The 23,253-nt window shown below is 53.7% G+C and overlaps 5 protein-coding genes across 5 annotated transcripts; 2 read left to right on the forward strand and 3 right to left on the reverse strand.

The window, feature by feature from the left end:
* Positions 1-3,738: 3,738 nt before the first annotated feature.
* On the reverse strand, positions 3,739-4,221 carry IUM83_11586 (uncharacterized protein; the record flags this gene model as incomplete). The annotated part of the gene is made up of 1 exon (XM_067936158.1): positions 3,739-4,221. The coding sequence occupies one exon, from the start codon at positions 4,219-4,221 to the stop codon at positions 3,739-3,741; it is 483 nt and encodes a 160-aa protein (XP_067798642.1).
* A 194-nt stretch (positions 4,222-4,415) lies between these two features.
* IUM83_11587 (Zn-finger protein) lies at positions 4,416-6,392 on the reverse strand (the record flags this gene model as incomplete). The annotated part of the gene is made up of 2 exons (XM_067936159.1): positions 4,416-5,862; positions 5,932-6,392. 2 exons carry the CDS (start codon positions 6,390-6,392, stop codon positions 4,416-4,418), a joined length of 1,908 nt encoding a protein of 635 aa, XP_067798556.1.
* Positions 6,393-8,216: 1,824 nt separating this feature from the next.
* IUM83_11588 (bloom syndrome protein) lies at positions 8,217-12,735 on the forward strand (the record flags this gene model as incomplete). The annotated part of the gene is made up of 13 exons (XM_067936160.1): positions 8,217-8,303; positions 8,374-8,456; positions 8,538-9,499; positions 9,758-10,155; positions 10,232-10,338; positions 10,413-10,514; positions 10,585-10,846; positions 10,922-10,990; positions 11,058-11,316; positions 11,382-11,587; positions 11,659-12,020; positions 12,090-12,327; positions 12,397-12,735. The coding sequence occupies 13 exons, from the start codon at positions 8,217-8,219 to the stop codon at positions 12,733-12,735; spliced, it is 3,474 nt and encodes a 1,157-aa protein (XP_067798680.1).
* Positions 12,736-12,860: 125 nt separating this feature from the next.
* IUM83_11589 (pantoate-beta-alanine ligase) lies at positions 12,861-13,811 on the reverse strand (the record flags this gene model as incomplete). The annotated part of the gene is made up of 3 exons (XM_067936161.1): positions 12,861-13,097; positions 13,203-13,634; positions 13,722-13,811. The coding sequence occupies 3 exons, from the start codon at positions 13,809-13,811 to the stop codon at positions 12,861-12,863; spliced, it is 759 nt and encodes a 252-aa protein (XP_067798679.1).
* A 1,202-nt stretch (positions 13,812-15,013) lies between these two features.
* IUM83_11590 (kinesin family member 11) lies at positions 15,014-18,047 on the forward strand (the record flags this gene model as incomplete). The annotated part of the gene is made up of 5 exons (XM_067936162.1): positions 15,014-15,135; positions 15,277-15,499; positions 15,706-15,792; positions 15,903-16,280; positions 16,596-18,047. The coding sequence occupies 5 exons, from the start codon at positions 15,014-15,016 to the stop codon at positions 18,045-18,047; spliced, it is 2,262 nt and encodes a 753-aa protein (XP_067798527.1).
* Positions 18,048-23,253: the final 5,206 nt, after the last annotated feature.

Here is a 23,253-nt window from a genome sequence, read left to right on the forward strand (position 1 = left end):
AGCCACCGCACATCCTGCTCATTTCTGCTAGGATACCTTCAATTGTTAACCGAGAAACATGAATATCACCAAGACTCCTCCACGAGAGAGGAACAGCGTCCAGCCCTCTCAGTTCAATATCAACGCATGGTTGAGGTGTGTACTTGTGCAGTACAATTTCTAGTTCTCGAACCACATCAGAGATGGAGATCCGGTCAGAAGGTCTATACCGGCACATCTGCCCCACCAATTCGTACACATCCTCATCACAATTTTCAGGGCGGCGCGGAATTTTCTTCTCCTGCACAACATGATGTTGGACGGCTCCGTCATAGTCAATGGAGGACCACGGACACTTCTCACTCACCGCCTCAAGAATGCACATTCCAAAGGAATAAATATCCGATTTAAACGTTGTTTTCTGTCCTTGCAGCACTTCGGGGGCTCTCCACCGGATCGCACCAAGTTTGGGCTTGTCACCACGTTCAAGTTCCACCACAAGCATACTTGAAGTATTCGACTCCAACGTGCTGAACCCGAAATCCGACAACTTCGCACTGCCGTCACTTCCTACTAGAATATTGTTGCACTTGAGATCACCATGCACGACGTACCTGTCATGGAGATACTGGAGACCCAGAGCAGCTTCATACAGCTTATTCCAAACTTCTTCCGGGTGCTCCCGCAGGTAATATCTTAGTTGACCGCCCGCCGCGTACTCGCAAACGAAGAATGGCTGGTCAATGTGGCAGGCTCCAAACAGCTGCACGATATGAGGGTGGCGCAGTTTGTGCCAGATCTTGACTTCGTTCAGAAATGTCTCTAGGTCCTTTTCGCTTCGAATGCATACTCGTCTTAATACAACGGGGGCTTGTCTCCAGCTACCGTGGTAAACTTTAGCGAAGCCCCCACGGCCAAACGCTTTAGAGCTGGACAACTTGATGTCTTTCTGATTAATAAACCAAGTCTTTTCTGTGAACGGTGTGGAAGAAATCTTAGTATATGGGATAACGAAGTCAGCGATGTTGCTTGACGCGCTCCGTGACAAATATGCCGTTAAGTCATGACTCAAGACGCTACATGCGCTCGCCTTTGACTCGTACTTGATTTCATCTGTTGCATTGTCTTCCCACGTCTTACCAAGGCAAAGGTCAAGCTCATTCCCTAGAGTACACCCTCCGCTCCTTTTCACAAACCAATCAACAACATCCGAGATCGAGATTCGGTCACAAGGGTTAAACTGGCACATTTGCTTCACCAGCGCGTATACGTCATCACCACAGTTTGCAGGGCGGTGCGGAAAATGGCCGCACTGGACTGACTGCGACGGACATTCCCCGGTCACTGCTTCAAGGATACACATTCCAAAATCGTAAATATCGACTCAACCGTCGCTCTCTCCCCTTGTAGCACCTCGGGAGCTGTCCACATGACACCACTAAGCATCAGTTTACCGAGTTCTGCTTCAGGTGACGTAGTCCTATCCGAGAACACCAATTCCAGCGTACTAAAGCCGAAATCCGACAACTTCGCGCTTCCATCACTTTCAACAAGAATGTTGTCGCACTTAAGATCACCGTGCACGACGTGCCTGTCATGAAGATATTGGAGACCCAAAGCAATTTCATAAAGCTTGTTCCATACTTCTCCTGGGCGCACACGCAAGTAATCGCGTAGCTTTCCTCCTCCAACGTACTCGCAGACAAAAAATGGCCGATTTACGTGGCAGGCTCCGAACAACTGCACAATATGAGGGTGGCGCAACTTGTGCCAGATCTTGACGTTGGCTTTGAAGATCTCATGATCCTTCCTTCTCATTTTTTCTGTAAGTTTAAGTTTAGTTACGAGAACTCGTGCTCTTTTTCAAGTGCCGAGGTGTTTCGAAGCACTGATATCTTCGCAGTACGCCTCGTAGTTCTCGAACTCGATGTCATATTCGGGTACAAACCAGGAATCAACCTTTGTTGACCTGAGATAGGAAATGGCGGAATGTGCACCCGTATACTCGCTTGTGTTAATACTGCTATTCCGTTGATCCTCACCAAGTTGGGCTTTCGAGTGCAGATCGTGTTCAAATTGCATATACGCCACTGCTTCGTCACGTTCATAGTCATTCTCGAAGCCGTTCAAAAATTCCGGCACATTTGCCAATGCTTCAGTCACTTCCTGCTGACGCTGCTGTCGTCGAAGCTCCCACAAATCGCGCCATTTGTGGACGTTGGCTTCTGGAGTAATCCTGCACGAGCCATAAAAGAATCGACTTCTCCATGAACTGAAAACATGTCTTCACCTGCATGCCGACTCGCCGAGAAGCTCGCAGAGCTTGTGTTATTGGCCATCTTCAGTTTTCTGTGAAAGTAGTTCAAAATGTCATTGTATCGATGCACAGTTCTGATCGTCAGGGTATCGCTACCAGCTGAAAGCTGTTTAAACACATCTACGAGCCGTTCGTACAGATCTCGGTGCATCCGATCGGTTGCAGTTGCACTACAACACATCTTGTCGATAGCTGCGAGAGTGTTTGATATTGCCAAGCTGTCAACACGCCTTGATCCCACAGCGCACATCACGTTGAGGTCACTCCAACGTGTAGGAGTAGGATCAGGGCATGTGTTTGGCGTAGTATTTTTGTTACTTCGATCGTGTATGAGTAACCCCAGCTCACGAACAACCATCGAGGCTGAAGGACGATTGCTAGGTTTGTAACAGCACATTTGTTTGATGAGCTCCCACTGCTTTGCTGTCACAGAAGCTGGCTTCTCCGGGAGGTTTCCAGAAATTATGGCATCGCGAAATTTCCACACTTGAGAGCCCCACAAGTTTCTTGGAAATCGAAAACTTTGTGCAATCGTCATTCCAAAGGCGTATATATCGCCTTTGAAAGAAGGAGGCGAGCCCAAAAGCAGCTCTGGAGCTGACCACGGAAGGAAGTCATCATTACCAGTGACACTGCCGCCGATGTTTCGCAACTTTGCCACTTCGTTTGCAGTGACCATGACGCTATCACAGTTCAGGTTACCATGGACGATGTTGCGATCATGCAAGTACTGTAGACCCAGGGCTACTTCGTGTAGTTTAGTCCAGAGTGACTCGTTCGTGATCGTATCCTTCTTGATGTCGAGATAATCGAGCAGAGATCCAGACGCGGTGCGTTCATAAAAGAAAAGGGGTCTTCATCGTCTTCAACGTGGCAGGCGCCATAGAGCCTTACGACATGTGGGTGGTTCAATCTTGACAACAGGGCCAGTTTATCTAAAACATCTTCACGCTTTACCATCTTAACCTCCACGGTCGAACCAAGCCAGACGCCGCCCACGCCATCCCGCAAGGAAGATTCGAGCATGATATCCGCCGAGTCAATAAGATAGTCCGTGTAATCTGCAATATCTACACCTCCCCCAAGATGTGACGAGGCTTTCTGTTCTTCGGCATTAATTCCATCGCTCTCATCTTCACTTCGTGTAACTTTGCAGGCCACTTTATTTGCTGCTCGTTTGTCCCATGCGATGAGCTGCTCGATTACACCAGTGTGTCCAGCAATTCTGGCGTTAAGCAGAGGCGTCCACCCATTGTTGTCACTGCAGTTCACGTCTGCTCCATAGGTGAGCAGCAAAGCTACAATATCCTTGTGACCGCCCTCTGCGGCAGCATGTAACGCAGTTCGCCCAGCCTCGTTCTTCTCGGCCAGACACGCTCCATGATCCACGAGCCACTTGACACCTGGCAGATGCCCCCTTCTCGCTGCCGCGTACAGCGGTGTCACCCCCAATATTCGCTCTGTGAGTTCACCAAACCGTTGATTCGAGCCGCCTCCAGCTCCTTCTCCACCGTGGTGCACAACCACTGCCGGACGTCGAGCTTCCCCTCAGCGGCCGCTTGGACGACCCCCTCGACAAAGTCCTTTCGACTCCAATCTCTTCGCGTGCTGGCATGCTTCGCCTCCTCTAGAGAGCTAAAGCAGGCCTCCCATGGCGGCATTCCTGACGACGCATCCTGTTCCGACTCCTTCGGTGTCAACCCTCCTCCCTTTTCGCTCTCAGTCGTGTCGATCGCAGCCTGTTGTGCTTCCGCAGCTAGGAGCTTGGCGTACAGACCCACTGATGGCGATAACAGGTTGTCCTCCGCTAGCCCAAAGCCCGGGGGAAGACCTCCGTAAGACATCCCGGCCACCTCCTTCGCCCCGTTATACGGCGGCGGCCATTCTCCCTGCCATCCAGGCGGCCGCGTCGGCAAGTCAAGCATTGCGATCGAAGCTTCCCCTTCGACGTTGGAGACTTTCTTCCGATGGTTTCGAGTGCGAGCGTTTCTTGACAAACACACAGTGGCGTGGGTGCGCTTCTCCCGAGAAAATCAGCAATGTTGATAGCCAGCTTTGCCTTCTGAACACCAAACCTTTGTTCTGCGATTTACAGCCTGCGATTTTGCACAATAGTAGCCTAATTGGTGGGGAAGGCGTCAATGGCGCCGTAGAAGTCCCAGAAGTCGTCGCCGAGGAGCTCGAGGTTGTCGTCCTCCAGCCAGCTAGCCTGTTGGCAGATCAGGCTGTCCTCCACGACGTAGTCGATGTGGTCTTTGTGGCGCACGGGCAGGTGTCCGCACCCCGGCCGATGGGTGTCCTTCGGCGAGGTGCACTTGACGGGCTGTCCAGCAGTCGCCTTGGTTTGTGCCTTACCGTTAGCAGAGGCACGCTGCAGTTCTCCGAGCCGGGTGACGCTGTCTTGGCAAACGAGGTGGTTCTGCACCACGTAGTCGCGGTGATTGCCGTGCTGAATTGACAGGTGTCCGCAGGAACGGTTGTGCCTTGAGTAGTCGAGCAAAGATGACGCCGGAGTCGACAGGCAGACCTTCTCAGTCGCGGGTTTAGCTTGACCAACAGGACCGGAGGCGCTGTCATTGCCGACGATGCTGGAACGTAAAGGAGCATTGACCTGTTCGATGCCAACAGCAGCAGCTTGGGTTACTTGGTCATTCGGGACTGTGGAGTTGGCGATTGCAGTAGTAGAACTGGGCAGCAGGTTACTCGGAGCTAGCGTTGATCCGTTTTCGACTGGAGAAATGAAGGCCAGGCTGGGTTCTAGCAGAGTTTGAGCTACCGAAGCAGTCCCGGGCAGAGATGAGCTCATCTGAAGACCATTGTTGGCTGTCACTCCGCCTGCCATGCCGAGGTTAGAGGCTGAGCTTTCTTTCGCCATTGGAGCAGCTGCTGCTGGGAACGTCGACAGGAGCTGATCCAGCATGTCCGATCCACTCGAGACCTTCGGTCCTGTGGAGGCAGCGGCATCGTCGGGTGGAGGAGGTCTCAGCTCGAGATGAGCCGGGCAGCAGCTCGTCCCGATCGAAGTCGACGGACAGTGCGGCGGGAACGCGTCCAGCGTCAACGGGCGTGACAGGTCCAGCGTCTCCTGCGAGAGCAAGAACGCGTCCAGCGAGGACAGCGCGGCAAAGCACGCGGGCGGCGAGTGGATGTGGTTCTCGGCGCACTTGAGCTCGTACCGCATGGGTCTCGCCGGGGTGTCCACGCACGCTGCAGTTGCCGGCACTTTGCGTCGAGTGGACGTGCACGTGCTGGTGATCGGCGCCGGGACCTTCCCGGGCACGGTCGCAGGCAGCAGCACGTCAGCAGTGACCGCAGCAGCTCCGCTGCTACTGCTGGCAAACGGCGCCGCGACGTCGCTGGAGCAGTCGCAGCTCTCGTCACCAGAATCCGCCGCTCTCGTGGGCGTCGGCGGCGTCGGGCAGGGCGAGAGCCTGCGCTTCTTGGTCCTGGCCTTCCCTGCAGCGTCCGCCTGGTCTTCGTGCAGCCGCTGGTGCTTGTGCAGGTCGAACTTGCGCGCGAAGCTGCGGTCGCAGCCCGGGAAGGCGCAGGCGAAGGGCTTCCGCCCACTGCGGAGAACAGAAACACCGTCAGCTACACTGTCTACTCAGCTAGTAGTGCTAGTGCTATTCACTCACGTGTGCGTCCGCTCGTGGCTGAGCAGGTCGGAGCGGCGCGCGAAGCACTTGCCGCAGTCCTGGTACTTGCAGCGGTAGGGCTTCTCGCCCGTGTGCACGCGGTAGTGCACCTCCATGTCGGCCTTGCGCAGGAAGCGCTTGCCGCAGAACTTGCACGCGAACTTCTTGTCGCCGTTGTGGATGTTCACGTGCCGCTTGAGGTTGCCCTTGAGCTGGAACTCGCGCCCGCAGCCCGGGAACGTGCAGCGGAAGAGCTTCTTCTTGCCACCGGCGGCGTTGGGGGCTGCGCTGGCGGCTGGCAGCGGCTGGAGCCCCTCGAACTTCATGTCGGAATCGGCTGGCAACGGCTGAGTAGCAGCTACTGCCACTGGTGCTAACATGGACGCATTGGTGGCGGAGCTGAGACCGTCGAGGGTCAGGGCCTCCACTTTGGCGCTGAGGGCGAGCGGGGGCATCTCCATGCACTGCAACGCTCGAGTGGCCGGTGCTTGAGCCCCTGCTCCACTTCCTCTCTCCTCTCTATTGTCGAATGAGCCAAAGCGCTGGATACGCGGACGTGTCTGCAGTCGAGCGAGGCGACGTCAAAGAAAGAGCCCCGGCACGGGATTGGCGCGCGGCGCCGCCGTCGGACAAGTGCTGCAGAGACCTGTGTGTTTTACATAGATCAGGCTCGCCACGCGCTGCATGCAAGAGCGCCGCAAAGTGGACGCGTGCTGCTCTTGAGCTCAAGGACCGGCCGTTCTGGATGTTTGGACTGCACGGCTCGCGGCTTGTCGTTTTCCAGGGAGCGGTTGGCTGTAGGGGGGTTATCGACGACCCGGAGCATTAGCACGTTTTGGTGGTGCAGACCCTATTGCTAGTACTTCGAAGTAGTATTTTACGACTAGGTAGGTAAGCTTATATACATGTGCGGCTCAACCGGTTGGGTGGCTTCGTGCATGTGTATTGAGTGTTCTTGCTTCTCCTCCATTGCCGACACGCGAGCAAGGTTATTGACTGCTAGGAGATGAAAGTCACAGCAGCACAATTGAATCTGGGATGCTCGTGTTTTATGTTGTTTTTTCGGTGTGAAATAGATTGCGACCGTCCCGTAATAATCCGCCGTCGGAAAATGTCTTGTACTGTAACCTCATCCGGCTCATTGCCCTCCCCAAAACGTTGTCAGAGTAGCCGTCTACGGAACGTAGAGGTATGGCTGAGCTCAGCAAGACGTGAATGTGGAAGTGCCAAGACCACGCGAGAACCTACGATAAATCACAAGTTCTGTCCAAAATCGGCTACAGACGTGATTGCAGATATTAACACGAGCTATGAAAAAAAATAAATAAAAAGACTCTTGCAGCGAATGTAGCTTGCAGTGGCAGGATATCGCAGAGCAGCTTCTAGGAATCCTGAACAACAGCAAGTGGGCGCGAAATGGCACACATACATACGTATACTGTAGCTTTGTGACAATAACAAAACCTTTGTTGTGGACATTTGTCCGACGATGGAAACAAATCTCAACGACCAACTATGATGACAAGCCGGAAACGATCCGAGAATGTATGGACGTGACGTTTGTTCTTATATTTTCCGCATACTGTAGACCGGCATGTACGGTGGCATTCCCACCTGCAACTGCATACGCCCAGACTTCGGGTACGACTCATTTTACGCTTCCGTTTAATCAGTATGACATGCCACTGATGAAAACCGGATCTGATATCAGCATCAGTGCGCGTGTCGAGTTGATTGGAAGACTTTGCTTTGATTCCTGTAGCCTCGTTGGCGAAGCGGTGGAAACTCAGCTAGAATCTTCAGTTGTGGGAACGACCAGAATTGCTGCAATAATTAAAATTTGCATGTTCTGATGAGCGGGGAACGCGTGTTCTGTTAAATGACCTGAGATCTTTAGCGAGCCTCCGTTTGAGACCGCGTTGGTGACGGCCAGTTGCTGGTTGCCGTGTGTATTCAACGTGACCGTCGTGCAAGGGCTCAACACCGGGAGAATCTTCCCGAGCAGAATTTCGCGTCGGCTTCAAACTTCAATTGCCGGACACGAACTGTCGATTTCCGGTGCCTTAGGATTCCTAAGGTAGAAGGACGAAGATACAGTACAGTAAACAGTGCAACGGGTACGTCTAGTGGTCACTAAAGGCGATTCCCATGTCACTCTTTCAAATGCTGCACTTCCTACACGCATGCATTCATAGAGGTCCCCATCACAGCATTTTCGTATCCAAGTTGCTCCAAGCTTCTACAAACTTCCACGGGCACAGCTCTTCCGCACTCACACTCCAAGCATGCGCGCCAACGCGCCGCCGAGCGGCGCGCGCGCGGACGCCGCGCCGCAATTCAACCTGCAGGAGCAGCTCGCGTGGGCCGAGAAGGTGCGCGTCGCGTAGCCGTCTCTCTCTGCTCTCTATCCACCCCCTCCGCTCGCTCTAACGCCGCCCACAGGCGCCCAGGAACGCGCTGCAGCAGTGCCTCAACTCCCACGTCATCGGCGCGTACCTGGACAGCCGCGCGGCCAGGAAGCAAGCGTGCGTGGCTATATACCCCTATCCTGCCGCTCGCAGCCTTTAATTTGGGCGTTTGCGCGTGCTGTGGACCCATTTCTGCAGCGCGGAGGCCGGAACGGGCAAGGAGAACTGCCTGGAGACCATCCAGAGGGGCAGAGACGCGCTGCACAAGTTCCAGGCGCTGCGGGCCAGGTCCAACGCGTCCACGAAGCTCCAGGTGGTCCCCACGCCGCGTATTGCGCTGGGGGCGATCCCTGTGATCAACGCGGCGCCTGTGGAGCAGCCGAGAGAGTTCAGAGACAGTGGCAGAGCTGCAGGGACGTCGCACGCCTCGTCGGGAGTGCGGTATCAGTCGACAGCAGCAGCTAATGAGGTGGTGGACCTGACGCAGCCAGCAACGCCGCCGTCAGGAGCTGCTCGAGGGTTTACAGGCTATCAGAGCGGAGAGGCGGGGACGCAGCCACGAGCTGTCGTGCAGCAGACGTTTACAGGGATCGAGGATGACGCAGACAGCTTGTTCGACGACGTGGACGTCGACGCACTGGTCGCCAACCACCAGCGGGCGAAGCAGCAGACTTCAGCTCAGCAGCAGCCTCGTCGTCCTGCGCCGCAGATGTCGCCGCTGTCGGACCAGAGCTTCGTGTCGCCTCCGTCGACGCAGACGAGTGTGGCACAGGAAACGGCTAATGCTGCCGTGGCAGATGAGCTGCGGCAGTCGATTAAACGGACACGGGAGATTCTGCGCAAAGTTCGTGAGGAATGTGATGATGCATCCCTTGAAGGAGACGTGCCGGACTTCATGCAGAAACGGAGATGGGAGCTGGAACAGGAGCTGGAGGAGCTGAGCAGGAAATACAGGGAATGCAAGGGCACAGCAAAGGCTTCTCCTCACAGCCGAAATGTGTCCCCTGCTCAAGCCCCACCTCGTCCTGTGCTCACGACGCAATCGTACCATAACGGGAACGAATCATCAAATCAGAACCCGACTTGCTCGTGTGGAATGACAACTGCGGAAGCCCGAGTGCAGCATGGCCCGAACGCTAACCGACTTTATTATCGGTGCAGTACGTGCGGGTTTCATTCTTGGGTGGACGGCGAAACGGGGAATGGAGGAGATCGATATTCAAGCGGAACTCAACAGACTCGTCAGCTCGTCGTGGAGCAACCATGCGTCTCCAGCGACCCGAGTGTAAATGCAAAAATGCAGCGAGCCAAGCGAGTGCTTCGCGACGTTTTTGGTCACAACGCTTTTCGCCCCAATCAGGAACGGACAGTCATGGAGGCTTTCAGTAGTCGGGATGTTTTTGTGTTGATGCCTACAGGAGGTGGCAAAAGTCTTTGTTACCAATTGCCTGCCTGTATTGATGATGGTGTGACCATCGTCATCTCTCCATTGGTGTCGCTCATACAAGATCAAGTACAACAGCTCGAAGCCCTTGATGTGGGTGTTACAAATTTAAAGGGCGACCAAGACTATGATACCGTGCAGAAACCAATTATTTCGGAGCTTTACTCGAACCGGATACGAATCAAAATGCTATACGTGACTCCCGAGAAAATCGCTTCCAGTGGTATGCTCAACAATTTATTTGAGTCGCTAGAAAAGCGTGGGCTTTTGGCTCGCTTCGTGATCGATGAGGCACACTGCATTAGTCAATGGGGACACGACTTCCGAAAAGATTACTTGAATCTGGGCTCGCTGCGATCAAAATTCCCATCGGTGTGTGGATTCTTTGCGGCATTTCGTGTACTTTCGAAACATGTAATACTAAGTGGTTTGGCTTTTGTACATGCAGGTCCCAATTATGGCGCTAACCGCTACAGCAAATACCCAAACGGAGGCGGATATTGTCAAGAATTTGAAGCTAAAGAACCCGTTCATTACTCGTTCCAGCTTCAATCGGTGCGTTATCTCCTGTCACTTTTACTTTGGTAGAGAGAAAAGATTTAACCTTGATACATGCGTGCAACTGCCAGGCCAAATCTCACCTACGATGTTCGCAAGAAGACGTCCAAGTTCATGACTGAGATCGCAGATTATGTTCGGAAGCACATCGATGATTCAGGAATCATCTACTGGTGCGTCCACTGATGCATGCCAATCGCGCGTAGAAATTTCTGTGACTAACCAACTTATGGATGCCAATAGTTTGTCGAAAAAAGATTGCGAGCAAACCGCGGAAAAGTTGATCAAAGCGCTTGGGTTTGAACACACCCGGAAAGCAAGCCAAATTTCGTTTTACCATGCTGGATTAGAACCAGAGGATCGTGCCTATCGTCACCACGAGTGGAGCAAAGGCAAAATCAAGCTGATATGTGCCACTGTGGCGTTTGGAATGGGAATCAACAAACCAGACGTCCGCTACGTAATTCATCACACGCTTCCTCAATCCGTTACGCACTACTATCAGGTCCGTGCGCTTACCAGTATCGTTCCAATGAGTGTATGGGTTTTGAGTTTATTTTTTATGGCTGTAATATTATAGGAAGCTGGCCGAGCGGGAAGAGACGGCGAAGTGGCGAACTGCATCCTTTACTACTCTTTTTTGGATTTGGTATGCCCACAGCCCGTACTTACTGCTATCAGGAATTGAGTGGATACTAACTCTTCGTGTGCATTAGACTCGACGGCGCAAGTTAATCACGAAGGATCGCGATAATATGCAGCATCGCAACGTACACCTGCAGAACCTTCGACGAATGACCGAATTCTGTGAGAACCAAGTCGAATGTCGCCGAACATCGCTTCTCGAGTATTTTGGCGAGCATTTTTCGCGCGAGCAGTGCCACGGAACTTGTGATAACTGCAAAAACAAAACGTTGGGAATAGCATTCGAAAAATCGGATGTAACCGAAGACTGCGTTGCCCTGGCTGGGATAAGTAAGGGCCACGTGAACGATGTGGTTGCTTCGACTTAGTTCTAACTGATATTTTGTTACTTGTAGTCAAAACTCTCCAAGAATCTGGCGACCCCGCGACGCTCGTACAGATAAGCCAAATTTTTCTTGGCCAGACCATCAAGGGCAGAGAGTGGAAGCAGGACCAGTTTGCACGGCTTGCAGGTTTTGGCAAAGGCAAAGGGCGCTATTCTCGCAGCGAAGTTGAGCGTATACTGTATCACATGGTTCTTCGGCAATATTTGCGGGAACTGGTAAGTTGCGCTCTTTTCTAATTTTTATCCGTGGTGTTGAGCAACTAAACTCATGCTGTAATGCTGTGCAGGACCAAACGAACGCTAAGGGCTTCACGACTACATTCTTAGCACCGGGAATTAACGCAAACAGACTCATGCGCGGCGAACGAGTTCGTATCGTATGCAAGACAAAATACCAATCGCGCGCATCCGCTAGCGATGGTGTGCCACAAACTAACAAGACGTCTAAGAAAAAGGCATCGAAGAAAACTGCGGAGAAGAAGGCAAAAACAACCGGATCGCGAAAACCCGCAGCCAAGAAGAAAAAGGCGAGTGCAAAGGACACGGTCGAAGTCGTGAGCGATGAATACGATGACGATGTGGTTATCGTCCCACCGCCCTCGACTACAACAGAGTACCCGCTTATTCCAGAGCGCAAGTCTTCCAGGAGGTGCGTTGTTCTAAGAGATATCGTTATGCAATGTTGTTCCAAGCAAACCACCGCTTTGATTTTAAACAGAATCCCCGAAGACCATGTCGAAGCACTTGCCCAACTGCTCAAGGATTGGCGTGCAAGCGTGTGTGACAGCCACAACCTCATGCCGTACCATATCCTCCCGACTTCGGGTATCGCCGCGATTGCCAATGCCGTTCCCGTGTCAAATGCAGAGCTCCTGGAGATTGACGGTCTGGGACGCACACGAGTGAAGAAGTACGGCGAGCCGATCATCGCTATCGTGCAAACGTACCTCGAAAAGGTTTGTTAGCTGATACGACCGTCTCAAGAAGTATTGGAGAACTTGCTGACATTTCTGCTGCTGCAATAGCATAAACTGACCCCGAAGCCTTTGGCCACAGCTCGTTCGAGCAACGTTCTCGACAGCTTGGAGGACTTGGATTCTGCCGTCGAAGTTGTCGAGGTGGTTCCAGCACCCAAGTCGTCCCCATTTTTCCAGGACAACACGCGTAAAACGTCGCTGACGCCTACAAATCCCACCGCTAGCTCCAATCGTGGAGTGATCGATGACACCTTAGACGACATCGATTGGGGTGAGCTTGATGTGGACATGCTGAACCAAACAAGCTCAAGTGCCGCGACGGCTAATCGCAAACGCTCACTGGACGTCTCAGGAACGACCTCAAGCTGGAAGAAGCGAAATGCCTGATGCAAACCATCTTCACTCAGCCACAGGGCCCTTCCATTCTCCTCCACCACCACGCATGAATCAAGCATTATTTAGTCTTTATTTCTTCTAGGCCTGATCGTGGCAGAATGAAAGCTTCATCCCTTCTACAGCACGATGTTGTCGATCAAACGGCACTGGCCGAGCTTGACGGCCACGGAGATGATAGCTCCCTCGACCGCGTCAACCTCGGCCACCTCCTGCATGGTCTCCTTCGACCCCACCGACACGTAGTCGATGGCGGTGACAAGCGGCTCACGCTCGAACTCTTCGCGGACGACGTCACGCAGTGCCGCCGCATCCACCGTCGTCTTTCCGCTCTGCTTGGCCTTCTGGAACAGGTCCTGCGCGTGGGCAAGTCCGCGGTGCAGCACGGTCGCCGCCTCGCGCTCCACGGGCGACAGGTACTGGTTGCGTGTGGACAGCGCGAGGCCGTCCGCCTCCCGCACGATGGGGACGACGTTGATCTCGACGGGGACGTTGAGGTCCGCGACCATGCGCTTGATCAGCACGACCTGGGCCGCGTCCTTCTGGCCGAAGAAGGCGTGCGTGGGCTGCACGATGTTCAAGAGCTTGGAGACGACGGTGGCGACGCCGCGGAAGTGGCCCCTGCGGCACTGGCCCTCCACCAGGTCGTCGAAGCCCTCCGGGTCCACGTAGCAGCGGTGCAGCGGCGAGTACATCTCGTCCGCGGACGGGAAGAAGACGAGGTCCACGCCCTGCTGCTCCAGCAGCGCCACGTCCTGCTCGAACGTGCGCGGGTACTTGGAGTAGTCCTCGTTGGGGCCGAACTGCGCCGGGTTCACGAAGATGCTGGCGGCCACCAAGTCGCACGAGCGCTTGGCCTGCTGCACCAGCGCCATGTGCCCGGCGTGGAGGCCCTGCCAGCAATAGATAGATAGATGCATAAAAAGAATATAATAATTAACAAGTATACTAAATGATAAAGTATCCTGCACGGTACGTACTCCCATGGTGGGGACGAGACCGAGCGTGGCGGTGGGGGGCAGGGCGCGGCGCGCGCGGCGGAAGGCATCGACGCTCTCGAGGATCTGCATGTTGCTCTTGTTGCTGCTGCTGCTGGAGGCGGAGCGGCGACTGGCGGGGGCGGCGCGCGCCCGAGGGAGCAGGCGGCGAGCGGCCAGCATCGCGGCCTGATCTCGTTATCCAACATCCGAGACCCGTGACCAGTTTGGTGTGGTGTACACGAGGTACAATTGGAGGTGGTGTGCGCCACACGATGGATACATGCTGTCGTTCGATTGTGTGATGTAGTACCGTACTCGTTGTGAAACTGCAACAGGATACTTTTTCGAGTGTTGCAGGAAGATCGCCGCCATGTCGTCAAAGGGGATCCCCCAACCACAAAGCCAGTGGCGTTCAGAACACGAGGTGTAGCTGGCATGGCTGTTGACTCGGTGGGGGCCTGGGGCGGCAGGTGGAAGTCTTTCGTGCGTCAATTGGCCTTGTGCCCGACGTTGTACCGCCCAAGTGCCACTTTGGCTGCGGCCTGTCTGATCGGGCTGCGAACGACTGGCGCAGCGGACAACCACGGCAACTCGGAGTTCTGCGGACGTTCGTCTCCGCCGACCGGAAGACGCGGGTACTTCTCGGCCGCAGCGCGGCACTCCGGCTCGCCCTAAAATTCCACTCGCTCGCTTGGTGGTTCCGAGTCAGCGCGCAACCTGGCAGTAACATGCCACCAACACGCCCTCAGGCCAGCAACCAATTGCCGTCGATGGTTCGCCGGAAAATGGGTTCCTCCGGAAAAGAGGAACCCATCGAACCAGCGAACACACGCTCGCCCGACGCGACAAAACTCGCCACGTCACGCTCGGCAGCAGCGACGTACTAGTATTCCAGCCGCGTCTCGACGCCGCAACCGGCGTCGCACTTTTCGCCAGAATCTCCACTTCCACCTCCCTCTTCCACTGCACCACCAGTGCAGCGAAAGCTCCGCAATTGGCAGCCAGTGCACTGCATTCCCACCAAAAAGCGGTGTACTGTACAGCACAGTAACACAGCAGCCAAACAGCAACAAGAGCAACAACAACAACAACAACCAGCGTCCACTTGACGAGTCACCGCCGCCTCGTTTGCGCTGGTGTGGAGCACACCACGATGGGTCACGACGTGGATGGGGCGACGGTAGCTCCCTCATTGCCGCGGCGCGCGCTCTCTGCGCCGTCTGTAGCAGCGCCGAGCAGCCCGGAACAATCCTTAGTCTCGGATTCGCGCTCCCCCCTCCAGCAGCAGCGGCATGGCCCCGTCAGGCTCCTCGGCGGCCCCCGCGCGCGACAAGCGCATCAAGGTGTGCGTCCGCCTGCGCCCGTTCACGCGCACCGAGAAGCTCAAGGCCGGCGGCAAGGCTGCCTGGACCTGGTACGACCGACAGACTCGCGCCACGCTGGACTCGGCCTAGTAGCGCCGCGTTTTTCGGGATCCGCTAACCCAAATTTTGACTTTTGGTCGTTTCATTTTCCGGGATCCGCGACTACCGTGACCTGGACCAATCTTATCCAGGCACGAAAACACTATTTATCAGCAGATTTTCCCCGCGCAGATTCCGTCGCGGGTGTCCACGAGCGACGGCGAGGAGAAGAAGCGCGGCGGCGGCGGCTCCACGGCCTCCTCCAGCTCCTCGGCGCTGAGGAACTCGGCGTCCGCACTACCGTCGTCCTACAGTTTCGACTACCTATATCCCCCGGCCACCCAAACCCAAACGGTTTACCAAGAGACTGTCAAGGTGGGTCTTCAATCCCCCCGAGCTAATAGAGAACAAGTGCAGCCATTGCCCAGGATCGATGGCTTAAAGCTCGGAGCTCACTTGGCTGCGCTTGTCGTTACAAGGATGGGGGCGTCCCACGCCAACTCTCTACACAAAGCGACGACGGGATTTGAGACTGGACCAATTCGAGCTCTCCTAACGTTTTCTTCTTGCTTGTGGTACAGGATGCCATCATGGCGGCGACCGAGGGCTATCACTCGTCCGTGTTCCTCTATGGCCAAACGGGCACGGGCAAGACGTACACCATGCAGGTTGGTTGAGTCGACACTTTGGGGTGCAGGTCAAGGTCGCAGCCGTTTAAGTCGACCCCCGGTGAACCGACTCTTTGTGCTGACTACTTGCCGTTATCGGTTCCATCCAGGGCGGCCGAGGCGACCCCGGTATCATTCAGTTAGGCGTGCAGGATATCTTTGACCACATCGCGCGGCACCCGAGCATGGAGTTTTTGCTGCGCTTTTCGTATTTGGAGATTTACAACGAACGGATCCACGATTTGCTCGCGGCCGGCGCGAAATCGGACATCAAGATCTATGATGTGCACAACCGAGCAGCAGCAGGCAGCGGGAACGCGCGCGACGGGTTTGTCACGAAAGACGTTGTGATCAAAGGCCTGCGCGAGGAGATCGTGCTGTCCACCGAGCACGTGCTCTCGCTCGTGGAGGTGGGCAACCTGCACCGTCACATGGCCATGACCGACTCGAACGACCAATCCTCCAGGTCTCACGTGGTATTCCGAATGGTACACCGATCTCTATGTTTTTGGTTTTGCTTGTCAAAAATCTCTGCGACGTGGACAGACTCGTCAGACTGGGCTTTCCTAGGATTTCTGGAGCTTGTCGACGCTGCTACACAGTAGGACAGTGTTTTGAACTGACTCGCTTACTCACGCTTTTCTTGTCTGGCTTGTGCTCTTGCTTGTCTGAAGGTCATCGAAAGCCAAGCAAAGCGGAATAGTAGAGACCGAGGTGAAGTAGCGCCAGTGCGTTCCGCTACGTTAAACATTATCGATCTCGCCGGCTCCGAGAGCGTCCGATTAGCGAACACTACAGGGCAGGCATTAGAGGAAGGCAAGTTCATCAACCGCAGTCTGCTCACGCTGGGACACATCATCTGGAAGCTTAGTCGCGACCGTCATAGGAAAGGACCCAGCGGAGCGAGGACTCTAAGCACACCGCATTTGCCGTACCGCAACTCCAAGCTCACCCGAATTTTGCAGCCGTCTCTGGGGGGTCAAGCACAGATCGCGATTGTTTGCACCGCTTCCCCGTCAGTAGAGTGCTTGGCGGAGACGCACAACACACTGAAGTTTGCGAGTCGTGCTCGAAGAGTACGCAATCGGGTGGTCGTAAACGAAGGTTTGGGCGAATCGGCGCTGCTACGGAAGTACCGAGCTCGCATTCGAGAGTTAGAAGAGCAGCTGGAGCATCTGCAGATCCGACGGAGACCGAGAGGGCCTGTACCGATGAGCAGCTCAACCCAGTCCACGCTTGACGAACGTCAGATGGAACTCAAGTTCGCCATCAACAATATCAACCGGGTCATTTTGAACTCCTCGCAAGCACAGGAGCGACCCGACGATGAGGAGCTGGCGTCAATAGACGAAGATATGTTCCCTGCGATGGCCATGCCACCTCAACCGCGGGAGTCATTGCAACCACCACCGCCCGCGCAGGCGTCGCGACGAGGTGATGCTGCTGCACCCCAAGTGCAACGAAAGCCGACACCAAGACAGCTAGCAGCACGACAACAAGCGGAGATGGACCGTGAGGTTCCTCAAACGCAATCCAGAGCAGCAACTCGGCCACTGCTTCGTCAAGAACCAGTCCACAGTTCCAGCACGGTGAGTATTTCTCAGCCAGAGCCCGAAGAAGGGGAGGAGGAGGAGGGCAAGGACGATGACCATGCGCGGCCACACCTCGTGCACTCTGGAAGTTCAGTGAACACTTCCAACAAAACATTGATCGGTAGTGGAGGCAGCGCAAGCACCAAAACACTACCGCTTTCGACGTCGTCGTCGCGACACCTCACCGACAACGACGAAGATCTCGCTGAAACTAAAGAGGAGTATGATGGCGATGAAGAAGATGAACCGGAGCACGAAGAGGACGCGCAACACGACAGTCCGACCTATCCCGAAGCCATTTTTGAAGAAGCTCCCATTGCTCCGAATCCGATGCCGCAAGCCGCGTCGTCGGCCTCTTCAACAAGCAGTTCCCGCCCGTCCCTCACGTCGATGCTCAAGACGAAGTATTTGGACGAGCTGTCCAAGATGGACCAGCGTGCCGGTAGGTGGCAGCACACGGACCAGAGCGAGCTATACAACCAGAAGGAGTTGCTGCGGGAGTTCGTGCGCGGCCTCGAGATCGCCCAGGCTGAGCAAGAAACGCGCATGAGCAAGATCCGCGAACTAGAGCTCGAGAACCGCCGTCTGCGCCAGGCAGTAGCGTCTCGAGATGACGAGTTGTCACAGCTGAAGGCCGAGACCCGCGACGCTCCGCCTTCCTAGTCCAGACCCTGGCAGCACAAACTTGTACACATTGTGCGGGCGTGATCCAGAGTTCATTAGTTTTGACTGGTATATTTTTCGACGAGGATCCACGTCAACAAAACACGGTAATAGAGCGACAGAACAGCAAGAGAGGACGGTGAGATAGAATGTATAAGGTTCGGCAAATAGACGTCAATGACAAGCAGCCTATGATTGTGCTCAGCAAGGATTAAACATTCAAGGAAGTACGCCGAAGCGCTTTCAACGCGTGAATGGCCTGGTCGACTGTAATTCTCTCGGTCGGTTCGAAGCAGCACATGCGCTCCACCAGTCTGTAGGCCTCTTCGCTGCATTTTGCCGGGCGCATCGGGATTTTTCTCCGGCGGAGGACATGGTGCTTTATCGCGATATCCAGCTGTATCGACCCCCACGGATACTTCCCACTCGCCGCTTCCAAAATGCACATACCAAATGAGTAAATGTCGGAGGCGAAAGACGCTCGTTCGCCCCGCAAAATTTCGGGGGCTTTCCACCGGATTGCGCCGACCCGCGAATTCTTGCTGCATGCTTCGATAGGCAGCGCGCTCGAGCTTATTGTGCTCAAACCGAAATCTGTTAGCTTCGCATACCCGTCAGTGCCCACTAGAATGTTGTTACACTTGAGATCGCCGTGAACGACGCTCTTAGCGTGCAAGTATCGAAGACCGAGCGCAGCCTCGTACAGTTTCTCCCATACTTCATCAGGATGATCACGCAAGTAATTGTCAAGCTGCCCATGACCGGCATATTCACACACAAAAAATGGTTGCTGGATATGGCACGCACCAAACAGCTGAACGATGTGCGGATGGTACAGTCTGTGCCAGATTTCCACTTCGTTCAAAAACACTTCCTTGTCCTCTTCGCTTTTCAGCTTTAGCTTCTTCACCACGACCCGCGACTGCTTCCACCTGCCGAGATATACATTACCGAATGCCCCCCTACTGAACTGACCAAACTTGTCAAACTCGACCTCGTACGCAGGAATGAACCAGTTCACGTGCTTTTCCGTTACCAGAGAAGAGACCAACAATTTCGCCCGTGTGAATACCTCAGGATTATGAGGAGAATAGCTCGTCGGGTACTTGCTTAGCTCGAAAAGCAGAGTCGTTAGAGCTTCATCTAGTTCTGCGTCGTCGTCTGCATTTTTGGTCAATAGCGACAAATTTTCCAGTTTACCCAACAATTCTTCCTGTTGCCGATCCCGGCGGACTGTCCACAAGTCTCTCCATGTGTGTATGTGCCTCGAGCGTGATAAACCCGCGCTGTCAATGAACAAATCGAGGTCTCCATGCACTGAGAAGGCGTTGTTGGCTCCCTGACGAGTTGCTGCGATACGCGCAGCCTCGACGGATTTTAACGCTTTCGCGCTCTTCAACCTCATACTGAAGTTGCGTAGGATCTCACGGAATTGCTGAGTATGCTGAGCTTTAGATGCATCCTTTTTTGCTTTGAGCTGATCAGCAACGTCAACCAAACGCTCGTAGACGTCTTGATTCATGACATCCATTGCTGTCCCGTGCCTACACATCCTGCCGATTTCAGTAAGGAGAATTGGTAATGCCACCGCACCTGCAACTTTTGACATCGGCCGCTTGATCTTGGAACGAAGAGATGCGCCAGACTTTGGCTTGGTGGACAAGTTCTCCTCCTGGGTCTCATAGTCTCGTGTAAATACCTCTAGCTCACGAATCACGTCGGATGCGGTGAGACGATCGCGAGGGTTGTAGCAGCACATTCGCTCAATAAGCTGCCACTGCGCCACAGACATATTTGCGGGCTTAGGCGGCAATCTGCCCGATAAAATTGCTTCCCGAAGAATATTGTTCTCATTCACACGCCACACATTCTGACCATCCGTACTTGCTTCCACGATAGTTATACCAAACGCGTACACATCAGATTCGTACGAAAGGGGGAAGCCCGAAAGCACTTCGGGTGCCGTCCAAGGGAGTCGGTAGTCGGCCGTCGTATCCTCAAACCCAAGGTTGCGGAGCTTAGAAACTCCATTCGCTGCAATCACGATACTCTCGCAACGAAGATCTCCATGAATAATATCTCGATCATGAAGATATTGCAGACCTTGTGCAGCTTCGTATAGCTTGTCCCAAATACTAGTCGACGCCTCGTAACCAACATTTGAGAAGTATTCGAGCACTGACCTGTAAGCGGGGCGTTCATACACGAAAAAGGGATCGTCGACACCAGCACCACAGCACACTCCGTACAATTTCACGACGTGTGGATGGTTTAGTCTTGACCACCTACCGAGCTCCTCGATAAAATTTGTAGACCACCACGATTCCTTCACTTTCACTTTGATTGGCGAACCTAGCCATCTCTCCGAATTTCATTCGAATCAATGAGAAAATCCGAGTAAATCGAAAGAACTGCGTTCAAAGACTCGGACGTCCCGTTGCATATTTGTGCATCTTGAAAATATCGTGAGACTTCAGAGTGGCCACGCTCAATTGCCAATTCACGCGCAGTCTTGCCGGAATTCGTTTTAGCGTCAATGGCAGCGCTTTTGCCCACCAGTGCTTGCACCATTTCTACATGACCCTCCGCAGCGGCACAATGAAGTGGCGACCACCCATACTTATCGGAGCAGTTCACATCAGCGCCATGTTCCAGTAGCACATCCAACAGTTCCACATGTCCACTATTAGCAGCATAGTGCATTGCTGTCCTCCTAGCGAGGTTTACATCGTTTACACTTGCTCCAGCATTCAGTAGACATCGCAATATGTCGAGATATCCGTGTCTACAGGCTTCAATAGCAGGTGTAGTTCGGAAGCTATCTGCTTGGCCAACACTTACTCCGCTGCGTAGAAGAAGTTCGACAGTTAATAGCTCCACCCGTGGCAGCTTCGTGAAGGGCGGTTCGACCGTGGCAATTCGTCTGACATATGTCCATACCGTGTTGGTTCAGGCGCTCAATCAAGCTAGCCTGGCCTGCCTTGGCAGCAGAAAAAATTGCATGCCGAAAATCGTTCTCCACTGGTTTCTCCTCCATGGGCCATTGCTGCAGAAAATACTCGACAACTTCGAAGTTGTGGACAACAATCGCGTAATACAAAGCCGTGTTCCCAGCCTTGTCAGTCTCAGACGCTTGAAGCCCTTTTTCGACGAGAAACGCTATGAGCGGCACGTTCTCTTCCTTTGCAGATGCCGCGAGGTGCAGAGCGGTTTGACCAGAGACTGTCCTTGAATTCAAAGCGGCACCCTGCTCGTGGAGCCATCGCACCATCGGGAAGTGACCTATCGACGCTGCTTCGTGCAGGGCTGTACGGCCCTCGCCGTCAGTCGAAGCGATACTCGCCCCGTGGCCCACAAACCATTGCACGACTTCAAGATGACCTGCTCGAGCCGCTCTGTTTAGCGCTTTTTGTTCTCCAGTCTCGGTATCATCGACCTGAGCGCCGTTCGAAACCAGCCACTCCACCACAGGAACATGACCACCAATCGAAGCCGCAACCAATGGAGACATGCCCCAGTCCTCGCTCGTCGAATTCACCATGTCGCTGACGTTGACCTCTCGTGCATCCTCTGCTGTTGAGCACAGTGCCTGCAGATCATCCAGTTTCCCGGCTCGTGCGGCCTCGCACAGCTCATCGACTGCTGCTTGTAGTGTCCATCGTGTTCGGGTGAAGACTCGTTTCACCGACTTCCGACATTTTCGACACGGCTGATCGCGTGGGTGGCGTCCCGAATGGTTGACAAATGCTTCGATCCGTCTCATACCACCGCACTTGGTCTTGCGCAGGCAACTTCTAGAATGAGCGTCAGTCTCAGCTACACACATCGGTCCACCGAGATTCCAGAGGTGGACTGGAACGTGCGTGGATACTCGGACGTTTGCTGGGTCAACTTTTATAGACCGCTAGTTTAAATGCCCCATCACCGTGAGAATTAGAAGCAACAGCGCCGCAAAGGATCGGTTAGTTTCCTCGTATAACCAGCTTTTTACTGTATTTTTCTAAATGCATTCTATCTTGAAACGGCTTCTTCCTGAGAAAACAACAGGTACAATATTTATAAAAGGTGAGGTAGGTATATTTGTGTTCAACGCAACCGTGTCTCGAAACGCTAGAGGTCGAAACTCGGACTACATGCAGGACTATCTCCTTGGGCTACTCTGTGGTGTTGATGAAGTAGAGCTTACTCTGACTGAAATTACCTCCCAATAGTAGCCACTCCTACGCGCTATCAAGAAAAATACCACTTACCCTATATAATAATTTATAGCTGCTTCGAGACTTTGATTCGGTCGAATCTCTGTAGTATGAGTCGTCCTTGGAAGCAGTTTTTTCGTGTTGAAACAACGTTCTCGAGTTAGTCAATGATACTTGGCCAATGAACGACCACCGCAAGTCAACTACCAATTTTGTTTTAGTTTTCGGTTGGGAAATTTTATTATGGCTGTGGTGAATGTTAATGTGATATCATGCCAAAAAGTACGAGTTCATACCTTTTGTACGAGTCATACCGAAAATTGCGTCGCACTAACAAGTACTATAAATATGAACGCGTACGTTTTTTGTAGGTTTTCATTCAATTTTTAGTTCACCTTGCATATGATTGGCTGAAATGAAATGTTGTTTCAGGGAAAGAAGGAGTTTTATCTAACTTACGTGATGGGTATGAAGTGGGCAGAAGGGGAATCGTCAGCGAGTGTTGTTGCAAGGTCGACTTCGTAAAAGCATTGCAGTGCTGATATGCAGCCAGCGAGAGCGACGCACGCACGCACGCAGAGTGATGTGTCTACTACGCATGCTCATTTCGATTCAGCCAGAGGACACCTTCCAGACACGGAAGTGATTTACCGTGCCTGGCAACTCCGTGGCCACTATTCGGCAGAGCGAATTCACACCTTCAGGAAGTTATGCCATACGGTGTCGACTTGACTGGCGCTGTTCTTCGCTATGGCATCGCCATGACCAAGCGTGGCTATCGTTGCGCTGGTGGATTGCGTACGACTCGCTCCGCCAGAAGAAGGCTCTCGAGCGAACATCGAGTTTTGGGTTCGTGACTACAAATTCCCCGCGATATCTCTGTGCGTACTTCTGAATCAATTTCGAGTGGTGGTACCTGGCATAAGACGGCTCTGCAGGCTACGGCGATCGCTATAATTGCTAGTGTCAGTGGTGTTGCTTTTATATAATCCGGATGGTAGATGTAATTG

Source organism: Phytophthora cinnamomi, assembly GCF_018691715.1.
Source record: "Phytophthora cinnamomi strain GKB4 chromosome Unknown Contig8, whole genome shotgun sequence".
NCBI lineage: Eukaryota > Oomycota > Peronosporomycetes > Peronosporales > Peronosporaceae > Phytophthora > Phytophthora cinnamomi.